General features: G+C 44.0%; 1 protein-coding gene across 1 annotated transcript in view; it reads left to right on the plus strand.

Annotated features, from left to right (window-relative positions):
- The window catches only part of LOC147883388 (catalytics), a 139,079-nt gene extending 122,697 nt beyond the window's left edge, over positions 1 to 16,382 (plus strand). Inside the window, exons 15-16 of the mRNA XM_087399647.1 lie at positions 15,442 to 15,618; positions 15,883 to 16,382. Of these exons, the coding sequence (XP_087255773.1) occupies positions 15,442 to 15,618; positions 15,883 to 16,116 (411 nt within the window). The 3' untranslated portion in view covers positions 16,117 to 16,382. The remainder of the gene's footprint in view (positions 1 to 15,441; positions 15,619 to 15,882) is intronic.
- Positions 16,383 to 18,056: the final 1,674 nt, after the last annotated feature.

Genomic DNA, 18,056 nt, shown 5'->3' on the forward strand with positions numbered 1-18,056 from the left:
GTGTCCATCATAAATACAAATACATGTTAGACCATTGGCGCATAATATATAATAATGTTCTAATGTCTACTAATCACTGATTAGTGATTTCTATTGTCATGACACTCCCTCCTGCCCGCTTGAATGGACAGAAGTCCTCTTCTAGATCCTCTCTTGTCTCTCTCTCTTGCATATGCTTTTCTCTTTTACTTCTGCATTTGCATCTCCTCTTCATAATTTGCAAATAGTCTTCTCTTGACAATACACGATCTCTTCTTAATCAGAACTTAAATCTCATCTCCAAGTTCTGGTTCCTCTTGATGCTGATTTTTTGAAATGCAAAAGTACCACTGCAGTGCCTCTTCAATATCTCTTCATAATCAAAATCCTCTTCAGAATACCAAGCTGCTGAAATCTCTTTATAGTAACCTGCTCAATAAGCTGAAACATATTCTCAACAAATTGGTCAGTATTAAAAAAATGTTCTCCTCCCCAAATGTTTCATTGAACTAGGTAGACCTTGGTTATAGATGATTTTGCGATGAAGAGCTTCTTAATCTATAGAAACTATTGATCATCACTCTGTTTTTCCAACTCTTCTATTTCAGCCCTATTCATCCTATAAGACGCTCTACATGGAGGAGAAGATTCTTTATTCTTCATCCATACTCTACAATGAATATGCCTACTCTCTATTCAATTCACACATCCATACACTAGTGTTGGCTGAATGGATAGCATTTACTCTTGGTTCTATGTTCACCGTAGAATCCTGGGATGAGGAGGTAGAAGCCTCACCCTCATGCTTAGATGCTTTGCCTTTCCCTTTTACAGAATTGGTTTTGGCAATTTTTGCTAATAGAGTAGGACATTTATGCCATGGATGCCTTGGCTTATGTTTCTTACATCCGAAACATTTACCCTCCTTAATTAGCTTTTTCTTCTCATCGTTTGTCATGGAAGGAAATGGTATCCATCCAAGACGTGATTGGCTGTTAACATTTTGTACGATAGCTTTCTCCTTCCTTTGTTGAAGGGTGTACGAGGATTCAATTCCTCTCAGCAATCTCAACCAATTTAGTGAGGTCTTTCAAGATGGTTGGGTTGAATATTTCAACCACATACCTCACTTTCGGGATTAGGGCTGCTAAATACTTCTTCCTTCTATCATCCTCACTCTTCTTAGGTAACTCTAAAGAGAGTTTTCAGAACCTAGCTGTAAATTTAGTGTTACTCTCGTTATCGAATTGCCTGAACCTTTTCCAGCGGAACGTCAATTCTTCTTCATGCCTTGGAGATATAAAAGTGGCCTTAAGCTGCTCTACAAACTTGGACCATTGAAGAATAGGCTCATTTCCTGTTTGTGATAAGGACCACCACATCCTTCTGTAGATGCAGTGCGACAAGAGCAAGCTTCTTGTGATCAGTTCTATCTTGATGGGCAAAATATAGCTCGAAATGGCGAATCCAATTAAGGATTCTATCCACCTCTCTTGCCCCATCATACTTTGCAAATTCTATTCTTTCAAGGTTAAAATTTGGCTCTCTTCGAGGGGGTACCTAAATCTTCATCCCCAAAATTCAGCACTCTCTTATACCCAAATTTTGTCATAATGGACTGTTCAATCATATGGCTAAGTTGAGAAACCAATTATGTGACCAGGGAATGGCAGAAACTGAAGAACACATGGTAATGATATGCCCTTACTATACTCACATTCGGAAAGCATTTAGCTCTCTTCTCGAGGGACATAACAGATTGGCTGATATGCTACATAGCGGGTCACCCCCAGCTTTAGGAACGTTTGTCTATAAGCTTTTCAAGCACAGGAACTCACCTAAGACATAAAGGTAGTTTCTCTTAATACCCTCCCCTCCAAGGGAGGAGTCTTTGTGTACGAGGATTTTGTATTGCTCAGGTCCCATAGGCTGATTTTTGGTCTTCAGAGGACGATAATATATTCTTCTTCTTCTTCTTCTTCTTCTCCCTCTTGCACTACTTGGATTATAATCCAAGTATATGGGATTTTGAGTTAAAGGTGTAAACTCAGCGCTTTGCTCTTGGATGGACTCATTTCTCCCTTCATTTTTAAACAAAAACTCCCTATCAAGAGATTCTTGAAGAAGAGATGAAGGTAATTCTATACGTGGGTTATCATACTCAATATGTGTGTAACTCTCATCTACATTCTCCTCAGGAGGAGGTGATGGTGTTCTCTCCCTATCTCCTTATGGTAGTGGAGGAAAAAGAATAAGTTCATTATTAAATCTCCCTTCCCCTTCCACTCTCGAGGTTGAAATTTGGCTCTCTTCGAGGGGGTACCTAAATCTTTATCCCCAATATTCAGCCCTCTCTTAGACCCAAATTTTGTCATAATGGACTGTTCAATCATATGGCTAAGCTGAGAAACTAGGTTATGAACGGGAGACTCCTCTGTCCCTCTTGCACTTGGATTATAATCCATGTGAATGGGATTTTGAGTTAAAGGTGTAAACTCAACGCTTTGCTCTTAGATGGACTTATTTCTCCCTTTATTTCTAAACGAAAACTCCCTATCAAGAGATTCTTGAAGGAGAGATGAAAGTAATTCTATTCGTGGGTTATCATACTCAATATGTGTGTAATTCTCATCTACATTATCCTCTCAAGAAGAGTTGATGGTGTTCTCTCCCTATCTCCTACTGGTAGTGGAGGAAGAAGGACAAGTTCATTATTAAATCTCCCTTCCCTTTCCACTCTTACCTTTTAGTAATACAAGAGAGAAAATGACTTGCTGTAATTTCAGAAAAGGGGTTTATTTTATAGCAAAAGTCAAGTGTTGTAGAGTTGGTGGTACTTATCCGACTCCTGCTTCGCTAGTGTCAAAAAAACACTCGAATTAATCTCTTCTCCCTTCTGTTTTGGGCGTTTCTTCTTGTATTTCTGCTGTAAACTGATACACTCCATTTGGGCTACTTGTTTTGAGCGGATTGGTGCTCTAGATACCGCTATAAGGGGGTAGTCGGTGGGTGGATCACCCCCTTAAATCTTGTTCCAATCCGACTTTCCATTGGGGAGAACGGGGGCAGTCTCTTTTTTCCTCACGTTTTAAGGGTTTTAAGGGTCTATTTGCACACGGGGAGGGGGGAGTCACCCAGTTAGGACACCCGTTCCCCGTCCAAAGACCAGAAATTTCAAAGAAAGCCCTTACCTCAAGACCCCAAAAATTCAAGCTTGGTTGTGAGTTGTGCTTTGTAGATGGTTTTTGGGAAGCCTTTCCCAGAGTTGTAGGGGGAGAAGGTCCGCTTATGTCTTGTTCTGCACCCGTGTTGCGTCCTTCCTCTCTCCACTCATCTCCGACTGTGCAAAACTTTTCTGCGCGTGCGTCGCTTCGTGCGCCTCTCCCATACGGACCCTTGCCGCACGAGCCTGCTATGCAGCTCTCTCCCGTCCGCTCTTCTCTTGTGCTGCGCTTGCTACCCGTACCTCTATCCCGCACACTCTTTCCCTTTTCCTGCTGTCCCGATCATGGATTGTTGTTGCTCTGATACCAAATGTGAAGAAACAGACTTCTCAAGAATGTGAATGTGTGCAATGCATGCAGAATTTGAATGCCAATTGGCCTCCAATGGGGGAAGAGCGTCCTCGTGAGAGTACTCGTTTCTCTTTTGGACATACATGCAAGGTGGGAGAGAGATGGTGGATGAATGCAAAGTGAATAGAGAATGCTACGTGAGATTCACAATGGAGAGTGATACCCTTTCATTAATGTCCCTTGAGATCACTCAAGTTTCATCTTCCCTTTTACACCTACCCTTAGCCTATGACCCTTGCCTCTACCATTCAATGCACATTAATGCACCCTTCCCTTCCTATGTCCCTTAGGACCTAGACACGTGTGAGCACATCTTTATTAATAAAATAAGTGTCACATGTCTAAATTTGATGCCGTCTAAAGCAATGGCTGCAGCTCGACTAGTTCTATCTACTGAGATATCCACGCCATAACAAATCGGTTAGTGCCCATCATAAATACAAATACATGTTACACCATCAGCGTATAATATATAATAATGTTCTAATGTCTAGTAATCAAGGATTAGTGATTTCTCTTGTCATGGAAAAATATCTCATAGACTAATGATCTATCTGCACTGTGAAATCAGCCGCAACAAGTAAATAGTGTTTCCATATAGCAAGGGCATGAATTACAGCCAAAAATTTCTTCTCATAAATGCCCAGATGTCTTACATTATCCTGCAAAATCCTACTCTCATAGGCCACTACTCATCCATCCTGCATGATGACCGCTCCAAGGCCATTCTTTCCACATGCATCAACTTGAACATGATAAGCTTTCCGAAGATCTGGTAAGATCAACACTGGATCTGTGGTAAGCCTTTCTTTTAGCATCTTAAGTGCTTGAATATGATTCTTAGCCCGGTAAAGATGTCTGCAACATTGTCATGTATTGACACCTAGATCATACTGATCTCCCCTACATGCAACTTCTCTCTGACATAATGATAATGAACCTCAATGTGCTTCGTGCGAGCATGAAAAACAAGATTCTTTGCCACTACTATAGCACTCTGACTATCAGTGAGAATTGGAGAAGGACCCTCCAATAAGAAACGAAGATCAACGAACAAACGTCGCAGCCAAACACATTCAACTGTCGCTGTGAAAGCTGCCTTGAACTCAGCTTCACATGATGAAGTAGCCATTGTAGATTGCTTCTTGCTCAGCCAAGAAATGCAAGCTTTTCCCAAAAAGAAACAATTACCACTAGTGGATGTCCTGGTATCATAGTCTCCAGCCCAATATGAATCACTCTAAACATGCATCTGCAAGTCACCCCCCCTGGGAAACATCAAGCCATAAGACTTTGTGCCTTGCAAATAATGGAAGATGCGTTTTACAGCCTCCTAATGTGTTATCTTTGGACAGTGCATATATCTACTAACCTGAGATACTGCACAGTGAAATATCGGGCCGTGTATTGCACAAGTAGATGAGGCGTCCAACAGCCTGGCTGTAAAGTGTGACGTCCACTGATTCACCTCCATCATACATAGTAAGCTTCAGCCCCGGCTCCATGGGAGTGGCTATAGGCTTACAATCATGCATGTTGAACCTATCCAAGAGTTTCTGTACATACTTGGATTGAGACATAAGGCCAATGTGCCTAAAGGGGAGAAAAGAATAAAAATTACAGCAATATACAGTTACTGTATACAAGATCATAAAATAAGAATGGTCTCATCCTAATCCCATGATGTGGCGGCAATGTGCAAACCGCTCTGTAGGCAAGCTCTTAGTGAGCAAATCTGCAGGATTATCATCAGTATGCACCTTCACAAGCTCAAGCCGCTTGTCTTCAAGTACCTCCCTGATGAAATGGTATTTCACATCTATGTGCTTGGTCTTCTGATGAAAGACCGGATTCTTTGCCAACATGATAGCACTCTGACTATCACAATGCAAACTGGCATATCTCCTGTAATGCCCAAATCTCCCACCAGCCGAGTAAGCCATATTGCTTCCTTGCAAGCCTCAGTGGCTGCAACATATTCAGCTTCAGTGGTTGACAGTGCAATGCATTTCTGCAACCGAGACACCCATGATATAGCACCTCCTGCAAATGTGAAAATATAACCGGTAGTAGACTTCCGGTTATCTGCATTCCCTGCATAGTCTGAATCTGTAAAACCATGCACCAATGCATCCTGCCTACCATAGCATATGCACAAGTCTTTGGTACCCTTGAGATACCTCATGACGTCTTTCACTGCTTCCCAGTGCCGCTTGCCTGGATTTGCCATATACCTGCTGTGATGACTCCCACCGCAAAAGCAATATCCGGACGAGTGGCAACCATGGCATACATCAAAGAACCAACTGCAGATGCATACGGAACCTTGGCCATTTCAGCCTTATCATCATCTGATCTGGGGCTGTCCTTACTGCTGAGTTTTAAATGTGGAGGCAACGGGGTACTAATAGACTTCCCCCCCTCCATTTTAAACCTCTGCAGTACTTTGTCAATGTACTCCTTCTGTGACAGAAACAAAAGTCCCTTGGACCTGTCACGAATAATCCGCATACCAAGAATATGGTTTGCATCACCCAAGTCTTTCATGTCAAAAGACTTATGCAGTTGCTTCTTCAAAGCACTAATCTCCTGCTGAGATTTGTTGGCAATCAGCATGTCATCCACATATAGAATGAGTAGCATCAAACTGCCATCCTTTGCCCGTTTGGTGTACAAGCAGTGATCGGTCTCACACCTATGATACCCTTGGGACTGCATGAAGGCATCAAACTTCTTGTACCATTGTCTTGGCGCCTGCTTGAGTCCATACAAGCTCCTCTTGAGCTTACACACAAGCTGCTCTTTCCCTTTAACAACATATCCCTCTGGCTGACTCATGTAGATCTCATCATGAAGATCTCCGTGAAGAAAAGCAGTCTTCACATCCATCTGACATAAATCCATGTCCTCATGAGCAACAAGAGCTAACACTGCTCTCAAAGTAGTCATCTTGACTACAGGGGAAAAAATCTCATCAAAGTCAATGCCCTTCTCCTGCTTAAATCCCTTGGCAACCAATCTGGCCTTATACCTCGGTAAAGCATTTGAATCCACTTTGACTTTGTAAACCCACTTGCATGGCAAAACCTTTCTGCCTGCAGGTAGCTGCACCAAGTCCCATGTATCATTTTGAAGTAGGGAGTCCATTTCTGACTGCATGGCTTTCTCCCACTTCCTTTTCTCAGTTCTTCCCATAGCTTCCTTGAAGCTGGAAGGCTCACCACAATCTGTCAGCATGATAAAATCAGCCACATTATTGGCGCCTGGAACAAACCTGTCAGGAGGCCGTTGTACACGGGTACTCCTCCTAACAAAATGTTCCGGATTAGGCTGCTGTCTAGCCTGTTCGTCATGCATGACGGGTGGCTGTACCACCATATTTGGCTGTTCTACAGCGCCATTTGCTGGCATCTCCAGTGGTGCATCATTGGCAAAATTGTCTGGCTGATTTTCAGCCTGTATACCCTCTTGAACAGGGTTATCTACAGCAGCTTGCTGCTGCATATTAATGGGCATTCTTTGCTGTCCGACATCATCATAAACAACCCTCCTGTATTCCACAGGTTGCACGGGTTCTTTGTGTACACAATCCTCTTTAAAGATGACATCATTGCTGCGTATAATCTTCCGTTTGACGGGATCCCATAACCTGTACCCCATTTCACCTTCGTCACCATAACCCATGAAGATGCATCTGAAAGACTTTGGCTCCAGTTTGGTGTGCAGTTCTTTGCGTATATGAGCAAAGCACTCGCAGCCAAACACACGTAAGTGCTTATATGAAGGTGGCTTGCCAGACCACACCTCCTCTGGCACTTTCAACTCCAAAGCCTTGTTCGGCGACCTGTTAATTAGGTGAACTGCTGGTTGCACGGCTTTAGCCCAAAAGCCATGGCGCAATGCAGCATAAGACAACATACATCAAACTTTCTCCTGAATAGTTCGATTCATCCGCTCACTCACACCATTTTGAGATGCATTATGGGCTGTGAGTTCCTGTTTAATGCCCTTAGCTTCGCAAAACTGTACAAAAGCATGTGACACATACTCACCCCCATTATCGGATCTGAGGCATTTCAGCCTACGTCCTGTCCGATTCTCAACCTGAGCGACAAACTTCTTGAGAGCATCTAAGGCATCGTTCCTATGCTTCAAGAAATAGACCCACACTTTGCGTGTGGCATCATCAATAAAAGTAATGAAATACTTTACACCCCCTAGTGATAGCTGTGGCATCTCACACAAATCAGTGTGCACTAGTTCAAGCGGTGCTCTATTCTGGGGAGTTCTCCTCTTATGAGGAGTCATAGAATGCTTTCCAAAAATGCAATGATCACAAGTAGGCAAATCTGAAAATGAAAGAGACGGCAGATAACCCAAACGTGACAGTTCTTGCATTCCTTTAACGGACATGTGTCCCAACCGGCTATGCCACAATGAAACCTTTGGCAGCTCGGTTATGGCAACAACATGATTACCTACACTGGAAACATAAAGAGGGTACAAGGTATCACTCTTATGACCCTCAGCCACTACAACCTGGCCATCAGTAATCACCCATTTGGAATCCCCAAATGTGGTGTGGTAACCACTGTCATCCAACAAGCCAGTGCTAATCAGATTTTTCTTGATTTGCGGCACATGGCGAACACCATCAAGCACAAATATGCGTCCATCAGGGAATACTATCTGTATACTGCCAATCCCTGCAATCTGACATGCATAGTTGTTCCCAAGGTGAACAACTCCATGAGTGCCTGTGTAGGAAGTAAACCACTCCTTATGAGGAGTAACATGAAAAGAAGCACCTGAATCCAAGAGCCAGGTGTGCATGTCATGGCCATCAACAACCAATGTATGTGCAATTACAGCAGAAGAGCAGAAAACATCATGTCTGTCACTGTCACTGTCCTCTGCTGCAACATTCACTGCATCCAAGTCATCTGCCTTGGCCTTGCCCTTGCCTTTGCTTCCACTGCCTGCATCCTTTGTCTCAGCCTTCTTGGCTTTCTGATCCCGTATAAACTTGAAGCACTTAGACTTCACATGTCCCTTCTTGCCACAGTAAAAGCATTCAATATCCTTTTTGCCACGGGACTGACTGCGGGATTTAGACTTGCCAGCAGATCTCCCCTTCTGCTGAGTCCTACCTCTTTCCTGTACCTGCAAAGCATTGGAAGACTTGCTGCCCATATTATTCTTCCTGCTCATCTCCTCCATAAGGAGAGAGCTCTCCACATCAGCATACATAAGAGTGACATTTGAATTAGACAGGGTGGTCTTGAAAGTGTCCCAACTCTCAGGGAGGGTACACAACAAGAAGGTAGCCTTGAACTCCTCATCAAGGTTCAATCCCTGTGCAATAAGCTGTGTAAAGATGGCATTGAACTCACTCAAGTGTGAGGTCATAGCTGTACCTTCCTTCATGCGAAGGTCGACAAGCTTCTTCAACCAATAAACCTTACTGGCTGAGCTCTTTTGGGCATACAATTCTTCTAGCCTCTGCCATAGGCCATAAGAGGTCTTTTCAGCCTGAACATTGAACACAAGAGAATCAGTGAGAGTAAGCATAATAGCAGCCCTTGCAGACAAATCAAGCTCCTTCCACTCATCATCTGCCATTCCAGATGGCTTGACACCCTTCACCCTTATGGGCTTAGAAATCTTCTTTAGCAGAAGTACATTCAAACACTGTTCTGCCCATAATGGATAATTGTGTGCCCCTTCCAATTTCTTTATGTTTAGTATTGAGGATTCACTTCCCCCTGATGCCATATCAGATAAGGAAAGTACCTGACTCCCTGTAAGTCAAAAAAATGACTAAATAAAATTCTGATTTCTCAGAAAACCTGCTCTATCAAGAGCCAGGAGCACTCACAATAGTGCTGTTTTTTACTGTCAAAAAATCTGCAGCAAAACAGAAAATTTTCCCTCCAGTCACTGTACCTTCTGACACACTGTACCGTGCTCAAATAGGCATAAAACAGTAACTTCAGAATGCTGCAGCTGTTCCACAAGTGCTTTATCAGTGCATCATCATCTGACGAAGCACAAAACACTGCTGTCCTGGACACTTCTCCCACCTCAGATGAGGTATTGCACTGATTTTATATGCATAAACCACTTGTCATACACTGTTTGGTCCACTGAAAAAGGCTCCAAACACCTCAGCCTGTCACAAACCTGCAACAAAGTATGGGACAAATCCCAAACAATCACCCTTCTGCCAAGGGGATAAAAGGCATCTGAAGTTCTCAAACAGTAACTCAAGTGCTCACAAGCAAAATCTGGGCAAGAGCCCTTTGATTTGACACCTGTACCAAGTGAAAAACACCCTCAACACTGAGGTAGCATACAAAATACAGTGCTCTCCTAGCACTTTCACCTGACAATGTAATGCATAGACGGCCTTGTGTACACAGTAACAACACAGATCCCAACGTACAAACACTGAAGAGAAAATCTTTTGAGCACTGTCAACGATGGACAGTTAGGGACCGAGTAAACTCGATGCGCCCTGGCCAAGCGTGGCTCAACTGAGATTTTCAAAGTGTCGTACACAGAATGTGACCTGCAAGAAATATCACTGAATACACTGCGGAAACAAGACCAATGTGGGCACCCTGGCTCCACACTGCCTCAAGGCATACACTGCATACACTTCCAGGCAAAAGCCCTTTGAAATTGTCACCCGAAAACTGAGATTTGCACTCAGCAAAAGCATAAAAGCCCTCTGCAAAATCAAGGCATCTGACCTTCCCGAAACAAAATAACTGTGCAACCACCACACACTGTGGCACTAGTCACCTCAAGCACGAGGGACACGAGTGTACTTGCTGTACCTCAAACACACAGTTTTGAGAACTGAAAAAATTCCGGGAATGAAGAGCAGAGTGCTCTCTCTTATCCCTCTTCCCCCCCAAAAAAAAATCTGCGCCTGCTGTACCTCCTGTACCTGCGCAGGGTACCTGTTGTACCCTGTACTTGCGAGGGCACGGATCCCAAAAAAAATGTCGAAGGTCTTGCACGCGTCCTCGCCCGCTGATGGAGGTCGGCTGCTGCTGGTCACGCGACTGTACAGCCGGTACGACGGCCTGTATGGATTCCGTACAGCCGGTACGGTTGGCTGTACTGGTCGCTCCGATACGGCTGCCGGTGTGCAGCCTGGGTGCGCGCCAGTGTTGCGCGCGCCTGGTAGGCTGCGGCCGCCGGTGTTGTGCGGTGCGCGCACTGGCTGCGCCCGCGCAGCTAGCAGCAGTTAGCTGCGTGAGCAGCTGCTCCTGCGCTGGCTGCTCGCCCCGCCCGCTGGCGTTGCCCCGCTCGCTGCTGCCTAGCTCTGCTCGCGCGCGCTGCAGCCCTGCTAGCTGCTGAGGGCACGAGGCCCGAGGGGAGAGGGAGGGGTAGAGGGAGGGGTAGACCGAAAATGAGAGGGAGAGATAGAGGCTCTGATACCACTTGTGAGGGAAAAGAGTGAGGGAGTGGAACGATGAAGACACGGAGAGAGAGGGAGACACAAGAAGTGTGGGTGTGTAAAGTGTTGAGCCATACCACAAACTCAAAGGTTTTATTAGGATTAGGTATTCACCCTATGACTGTCTTAAGACAGTCATAGGGGTCATAACTTTTAAAGGGTGGCAATGTGCCTTTACCCCAACAAACTCAACTTTGAAATATGCAATTGTATCCTCATTTGACCCCGTGAGCAGCATGTGATCTACATAAAGAATGATGACCAAAATATCCCCCCCATCCTTCTTTATGTAAAGGGTGCTTTCTGTGGGACTATTATGTAACCCCTTACTTGCTAGGACTGCATCAATATTGGCATACCATGCATGTGGGGCTTGTTTCAGCCCATATAAAGCTTTGTTAAGCTTGCAAACCTGAAGTGCATTGCTAGAAAGTTCAAATCCAAGAGGTGGTTTGACATAAACATCTTCCTGCAAGTCCCCATTAAGGAAAGTTGTTTTTATGTCCAACTGAGGGACTTTCCAAACAAAATTTGCAACCATTGCAATAATTGACCGTATGGTGGTCATCCGGGATGTAGGAGCAAAAGTCTCCTCATAATCTATGCCCTTCTTCTGTGCATAGCCTTTGGCAACCAGCCTTGCCTTGTACCTATCAATAGACCAATCTGGCATCCTTTTCACCTTGAAAACCCACTCGGTACCAATGGCATGCTTACCTGGTGGCAAATCCACAACATCCCAAGTTTGATTTTTCTCTATGGACTGCAATTCATTGTGCATGGCATGCATCCACTGCACATCATCCTTTGTTTCTTCAAAAGAGTCAGGCTTCTCTCCCAGCATAAGCTGTCTCAACTGAAAAAGCTCCCCCTACGTGCCTTACAGGACTACGAGTCCTACAAGGCAATGGGGCCTCAAGCCTACTCTCCCTAAGAGTCTGTAGCAACCAATTCGGGACTGTTTTGGCTGCGTGTATCTCTTGAATCTCTTGCTAGACAAATTCATCCACACCCTATGGAGGTACAAAATTAACCTGTGGCTGATTTGGGGCATGTGGATCAAGAGGAGGTTGCTGAAATTTCTGATTTTCAGCATGAACCTCGGCTGGAGAACCAAATGCTATAGGAAGCATCCCTGCAAAAACATCATCTGAAGAAGCTGGAATTTTAAATTCAGCATGTGTATGTGCTGAATTTTCAGAAAATATAACATCTCTACCAACAAAAATCTTGCGTGAAGCAGGATTGTAGAGACGATAGCCTTTGCTTTGTGTACTATACGTAACAAAAATGCATTTACATGCCTTATCAGACAATTTGTGTCCAAATTCCACAGGCACGTGGGCATATGTAACACAACCAAAACGTCTGAAATGATCCACTGAAGGCTTTCTCCCATGCCATGCCTCATAGGGAGTGATCGTCTTCAAAGTCTTTGTGGGAGCCCGATTCAAAATATAGTCGGCACACATGAGGCCTTCAAGCTAAAATCTGCGAGGCAACTTTTTACTGGTAAGCATGCATCTATCCATCTCCATAAGAGTGCGATTCTTGCACTCAGCTTTGCCGTTCTGTTGAGATGTAAGCCTCGATGTATGCTGATGTGTGATGCCTTTCTCCTTCAAAAATGCCTCGAACTCATGAGACATATACTCTCCCCCTCTATCTGTGCAAAGTGTTTGCACCTTGAGTCTTGTCTCATTCTCAACCATAGCCACAAAGTGTTTGAAATGCATAAACACTTCTGATTTTGTAAGACCATAGACCCAAGTGTAGTTGGTGAAGTCATCTATGAATGTAACATAATAAAGATAACCCCCAAAAGCAGGTGTCCTCATGGGACCGCAAACATTACTATGAATAATCTGTAATTTGTGTGTAGCTTTCACTACACCATCCTTCTTGAAAGGAAATCTATGCATGTTGCCAAGAATGCAACCCTCACATGCATGAGGAGCAGGCGACTCTAAAGGAGGCAATGCATCAACCATATCACGCTTCTGAAGTGTCATTAAGCCGCCATAGCTCATGTGCCCATACCTGGCATGCCATAACGCCGCATTCTGCATCGCAGCGGTGGGAGTGCTCACTGAAAATGCAAGATCGGATCTTTTCTCATATATAGAAAGTTGCAAAAGACCCCGATACAAAGTGCTAGACAACATCAAAGCATAGTCATTCTCTTTGTCTCTGACTGCACACATAGCATCATCCAATACAACTTGAAATTCTCCTCTATTAAGAGAGGACACTGAAAGCAAATTCTTCTTTATGCCTGACACATAGAGAACATCTGAAATTCTGAAATATGTGCCATCAGTAGATGTGAGAATAATGTCCCTCACTCCACACATTGAATAAGAAGAATTATTTGCACAAGTCACCTTCTTTTTAGTAGGTAGAGGATGCAGAGATTCAGAAAGGCTCTTCTTAGAAGTGATGTGCTTTGAAGCACCACTATCAAAATACCAAGTATTAAGTGTCTCATTGACACTGAGAAAGCATGCATCCTTTAAAGGACCATAACTGCAAGTCAAGAAAGCATAAGGGTCATCATCATTAGTGGCTGTAGCATCTGAACTACCCACTGGAAAATTTGAAGTGCAAGACAGAAACGCATTGTGCTCTTCCACAAAGTTGGTTGTAACATCTCCCCCATCATGAGAATGAGGAGCTGATGCATCTGACACAGCCATACCTGAATCCCTTTTCTTCTCTTTAGCTATGCGCTTCTTGCATTCTCCAATATAATGACCTAGCTTCTTGTAGTAGTGACAAATGCCCTTCTTTTTATGCTTATCTGCATCACCCTTAGCCTTATAAGAGGGCTGTCCTGAATCAGCTTTTGCATGTGTGTGGGTTGATTGGCATGTTGCTTTTGCTGCCCTTTTCCCTTGGGCACCGGCGAACCAACTGCAATGTTTGCCCACAAATACAGAAAGCCCCAATTCTTTGCAAGATCTAAGCCAAACAATGGCTATCTGCAATGGATGGGAGGCTGGGAGTCAAAAGCAAATGCAGAAGCAGGGAGCAAGTCCGGGAAGGAGAGCTGCTCTAATACCAAATGTGAGAAAACAATGAGAGCAAGAGTGAGCTGAACATAGGTCACACAAAAGGTAGACTGAATGAAGTAAAGTACAAAGAAGAGATGAGGGGTTTTGTCTAAGTGACAAAACCCTCTCTAATCACTAACCGTAGTTAGAGATTAGACTATGGTTAGGGGGAAAAACCTCTAAGAGGGAAAAGTGCCCCTAACCCACTTATTACATTACATTGGCCACTGCCTAGAAGATAATATTAATTCTAACAAGAATTTCATTAAAATTTGAACTTAAAACCCGCTACAAACTTACCAGTGCCAAACCAGTCACATTTTGAGTTTTGACTCTCAAAGAGTTGAGCTACAAAGCTTGGAACTTGGGGCCTAGGCCCATAAATTGAGAACAAAATTCCAAAGTCAAACGTATGCAGGGTATAGAGGCATTGATGCCACGATGAAGGTAGTGTAGTACTTTTTCTATTGGCTAGCTTTGAGACAGGATGTGGATGCCTTTGTGAGAACATGCGTCATCTACCAGAAGGTCAAGTTTGACCAGCGGAAGACACATGGATTGTTATAGCCATTTCCAATTTCAGATAGAGTGTGGGAGAGTAGTGCCATGGATTTCATATTTAATCTTCCTAGGACATGTACGGGAAATGATGGCCTTTGGACTATGATACGCTGGCTCAACGAGTAGGCACATTTCCGGTCAAGAAGAAAATTACAGCGTATCACATGGCAAGATTGTTCATGCAGAACATCTTCAAATATCATGGATGCCCTAGTCTATCGTGAGTGAGAGATCCGTGCATGAGGAGTCTGTTTTGGAGAGGGCTCTTTGAGAATATGGGCACTACATTGAAGTTTTCATTTTCTTTTCATCGTCAGACAGATGGGCAGTCTGAAGAGGCTAATTCCACTGTTCTTGACTTGCTGAAATGTTACATGTCTGAGCATAAGACAGAGTGGGAGAAGTATTTTCCCTTAGTGGACTTTGCCTACAACAATATTGTGCATACTTCCACTAGGAAAGCTCCATTTGAATTAGTGGAAGGAGGAAGGAAAGTCCGCCTATATTGCATACTAAGGATAAGATTTTTGAGGCTGATAAGTATGTTGAGAGCATGAATGTGGCATACCAGAAGGTGAAGCAGGCTCTCCAGAAGACTCAGGCAAAGCAAAAGAAGGCAAAAAAAGTGTCCATCATCTCCCCCCTCCCCCCCAACCCAATGAATGTGTGCTAGTCGTGTCCTTATCAAAAGAGTTGCTGTTTCTGTTCATCATTACTGTGTGTAAACATATGCTGCTGAGAGTTTATCTTTGTTCGGAACAATGTATGTTCTAGGAGTTTAAAGAGAAACTTTGTGCCGCAGGCTGTCTTTGAAGGAAGAATAAAAGAGCTACCAGTGGCTGTGCCATTAATGTGTTGTGCAGCCGACCTTCTTGCGGTCCCTGCCAAGAGACAGATTGTAATTTCAGGACCTAAGAGCTCACCAGAGTTCGAAGCTCTTGTCAATGCATGCCACACAACTATTGACCCCGACAAGATTGTATGTTGCTCTGATTTCCAAGATTCTTTAGCATTCAGTTGATTTCTAGATTACCTTCCAAAATATGACTCTCACATGTCTTAAGCTGGTTTCTGATCTCGAAAGAGAATAATTTCCACTGATCCATTTGCTTTTAGTTGGATGTGAGTCATACTTTTTTATCATCTGAGAAAAATAAATAGTGTGCATGCATTTTACATTTTTGATGAGTGGATGCCATGATCTGAGTTTTGAACACAGTTTGAACTGGATTTGCCTTTGCAGATCGTACACCTTGATCCAAGTAATCCAGAAGATGCTAAATTCTGGGAAGTACACAACCCAGCAGTACTTTCTATGTCACAGAAAAGTCGGGTAGGGGAAGCAGTTGCATATGTATGTCAAAATTTCACGTGCCATGCCCCTATCACTGATGCAGCCAGTCTTGTGCAACTCCTTCAGAATCCTTCGACACCAAAGATTTCAAGTTTAAAGTTGGAGACTGGGGTCAAGTCTTAATACAATGTTCTGATCCTATTGTTGCTTACCTAGAGAGAGTCTCTCTAAGATGAGTACCTCTGCTGCTTTGTACAGTCATATGCATTGTACAGTCTTCTTTGTACAAGGTTGGGCTATCCAAGCAAAGATGAAATGTTCATATGTGCTGTTACTAAGTGTGATCTCATGTGTGATTTTGTTCATATTTCTCGTTGAAATGTTGGCTACTGGGTTTGTCAGATTGCAGTGGTTTAAGGTTCGGTTGTACTACAGCATCAGTTGGCTTGTAAAAACAACTTCATGTAGTTGCGTTCTGCATTCTTTCTCTAAAAGGAAACCATCTTTTGTTCTAGATTGCAAGTGTTTCCATGATCTTGCTATACATCTTATAGTAGATATTAGATTGAACATCAGACAATCCATGCCTTTAATATAGCTTTTATAGTAGAGTGGTTATCGGACAACTGGGTTGCTGGGTATAGGAGAAGGCGGTGAATGGCAATAGAAAAGACAGTAACGGAGTGGAAAACAGAGCACTTCTAGGGAAACATGATGTGGAAGAAGGGAGATTCTCAAGACAACATAAGGCACTGACAGGAGAAACAGAGAGTGCATGAGAGAGAGAGAGAGAGAGAGAGAGAGAGGACTCATCTACGAGGGACGAACCTGATGGTTTTTCATCACATGAAATGAGCAACCAACCAGTCTGCCCCCAAAGAGGCAAGAAAGAAACAATGTTTGTTAAGTAAGATCTACGAAGGCCAAAGGGTCTATGAGTTTGGGAAAAAAATACATACAATGAATGCTAAGGGATGGAGCCACTAAAAACGGGCACCTGTACTCAAAGGTGGTTGTCTGACAAGATAACAAATACACCGCACTATCGTGCGAGATAGAGAACCCAAATGTAGGGCAACAAAGGGAGGCACCTGGCTGTTGATTAGCTATCCATCCGAGTGACTAGACGTGTGTATGCTGTCTCTAGGACCAATGCCTCAGCCATCCATTTGAGTGTCTGGACCTATGTAGTTTGTCTGTGGGACCAACTCCCACTGGTCGGCTGGGGATAAACAAGAGGACCTCGTCTGACAATGGCTCTGAGAAAATCAGTAATGGATCGTTGCTGCTTAGCATGAACCGACTGGTCCGGGGCCTTCCCTCCTTTGTAGCCTTCGAGAGGAAGCTCGTCATTTGACAAGTGCTACTTGCGGTTGACTCCCCATGTTAAAAAGTAGGGAGGAGATGTTGCAGTCCTCATTGAGAGTCTGGCCAAGGTCGAGTCTGTCGAGCCGTGCACTTTGGGTCTACTACATGTTTAATTTTTGTCCTCTTTGGCTCGGGTCGTCGAGAGAGTCTATGATCGTCCTCTAGCTGGGCTTGGATGGTTGCAGTTGTGCTCTCTTCTACCCTCGTATGAGCTGGTCTCTCACTCTGTCAGAGGGTAGGGCATACACATGGTATGCTCGTATATCCATCCGGCTTGCCAAGCACGGTATCCAGATGGACAGACTTCCTCCCTTTTAGTACAACATGGACGCGACTCATGAGTCGATCCCACGATCTCCTCTAGCTCCACACATCTCGGACTTGGGGAGGGGACCAAGAGGTCCCCACCAAGATCCAGTTCTATCACGACCACTTCCTGAGAGTATCGGAGGAAGGATTCATCATTAGACCCCAGTACCTCAAGGATAGAGGAGTCTCACATGCACTGAGGATTGCCATTGGACATATGCGTGTTTCGTCACATCAGCTGAGGATTGCAGTAAGAAGAGCTGAAGGTATACCCAGAGAGCAGAGGATTTGCATGCTATGTACGCTAGGGGCAGTTGAGACAGAGGAGCGTTTTCTCTGTATTTGCCCAGCCTATTATGAGATACGGGGATGCTACCACTATCTCTACTTGGAGTGGAGTGGCTTCGGTCCACTATCATGAATGATCCATTCACATGACCAGGTCT

This window comes from Dipteris shenzhenensis, chromosome 28 (assembly GCF_047967505.1).
Source record: "Dipteris shenzhenensis isolate YYH24624 ecotype China chromosome 28, Dip_SZ_1.0, whole genome shotgun sequence".
In the NCBI taxonomy this organism is placed as follows: domain Eukaryota; kingdom Viridiplantae; phylum Streptophyta; class Polypodiopsida; order Gleicheniales; family Dipteridaceae; genus Dipteris; species Dipteris shenzhenensis.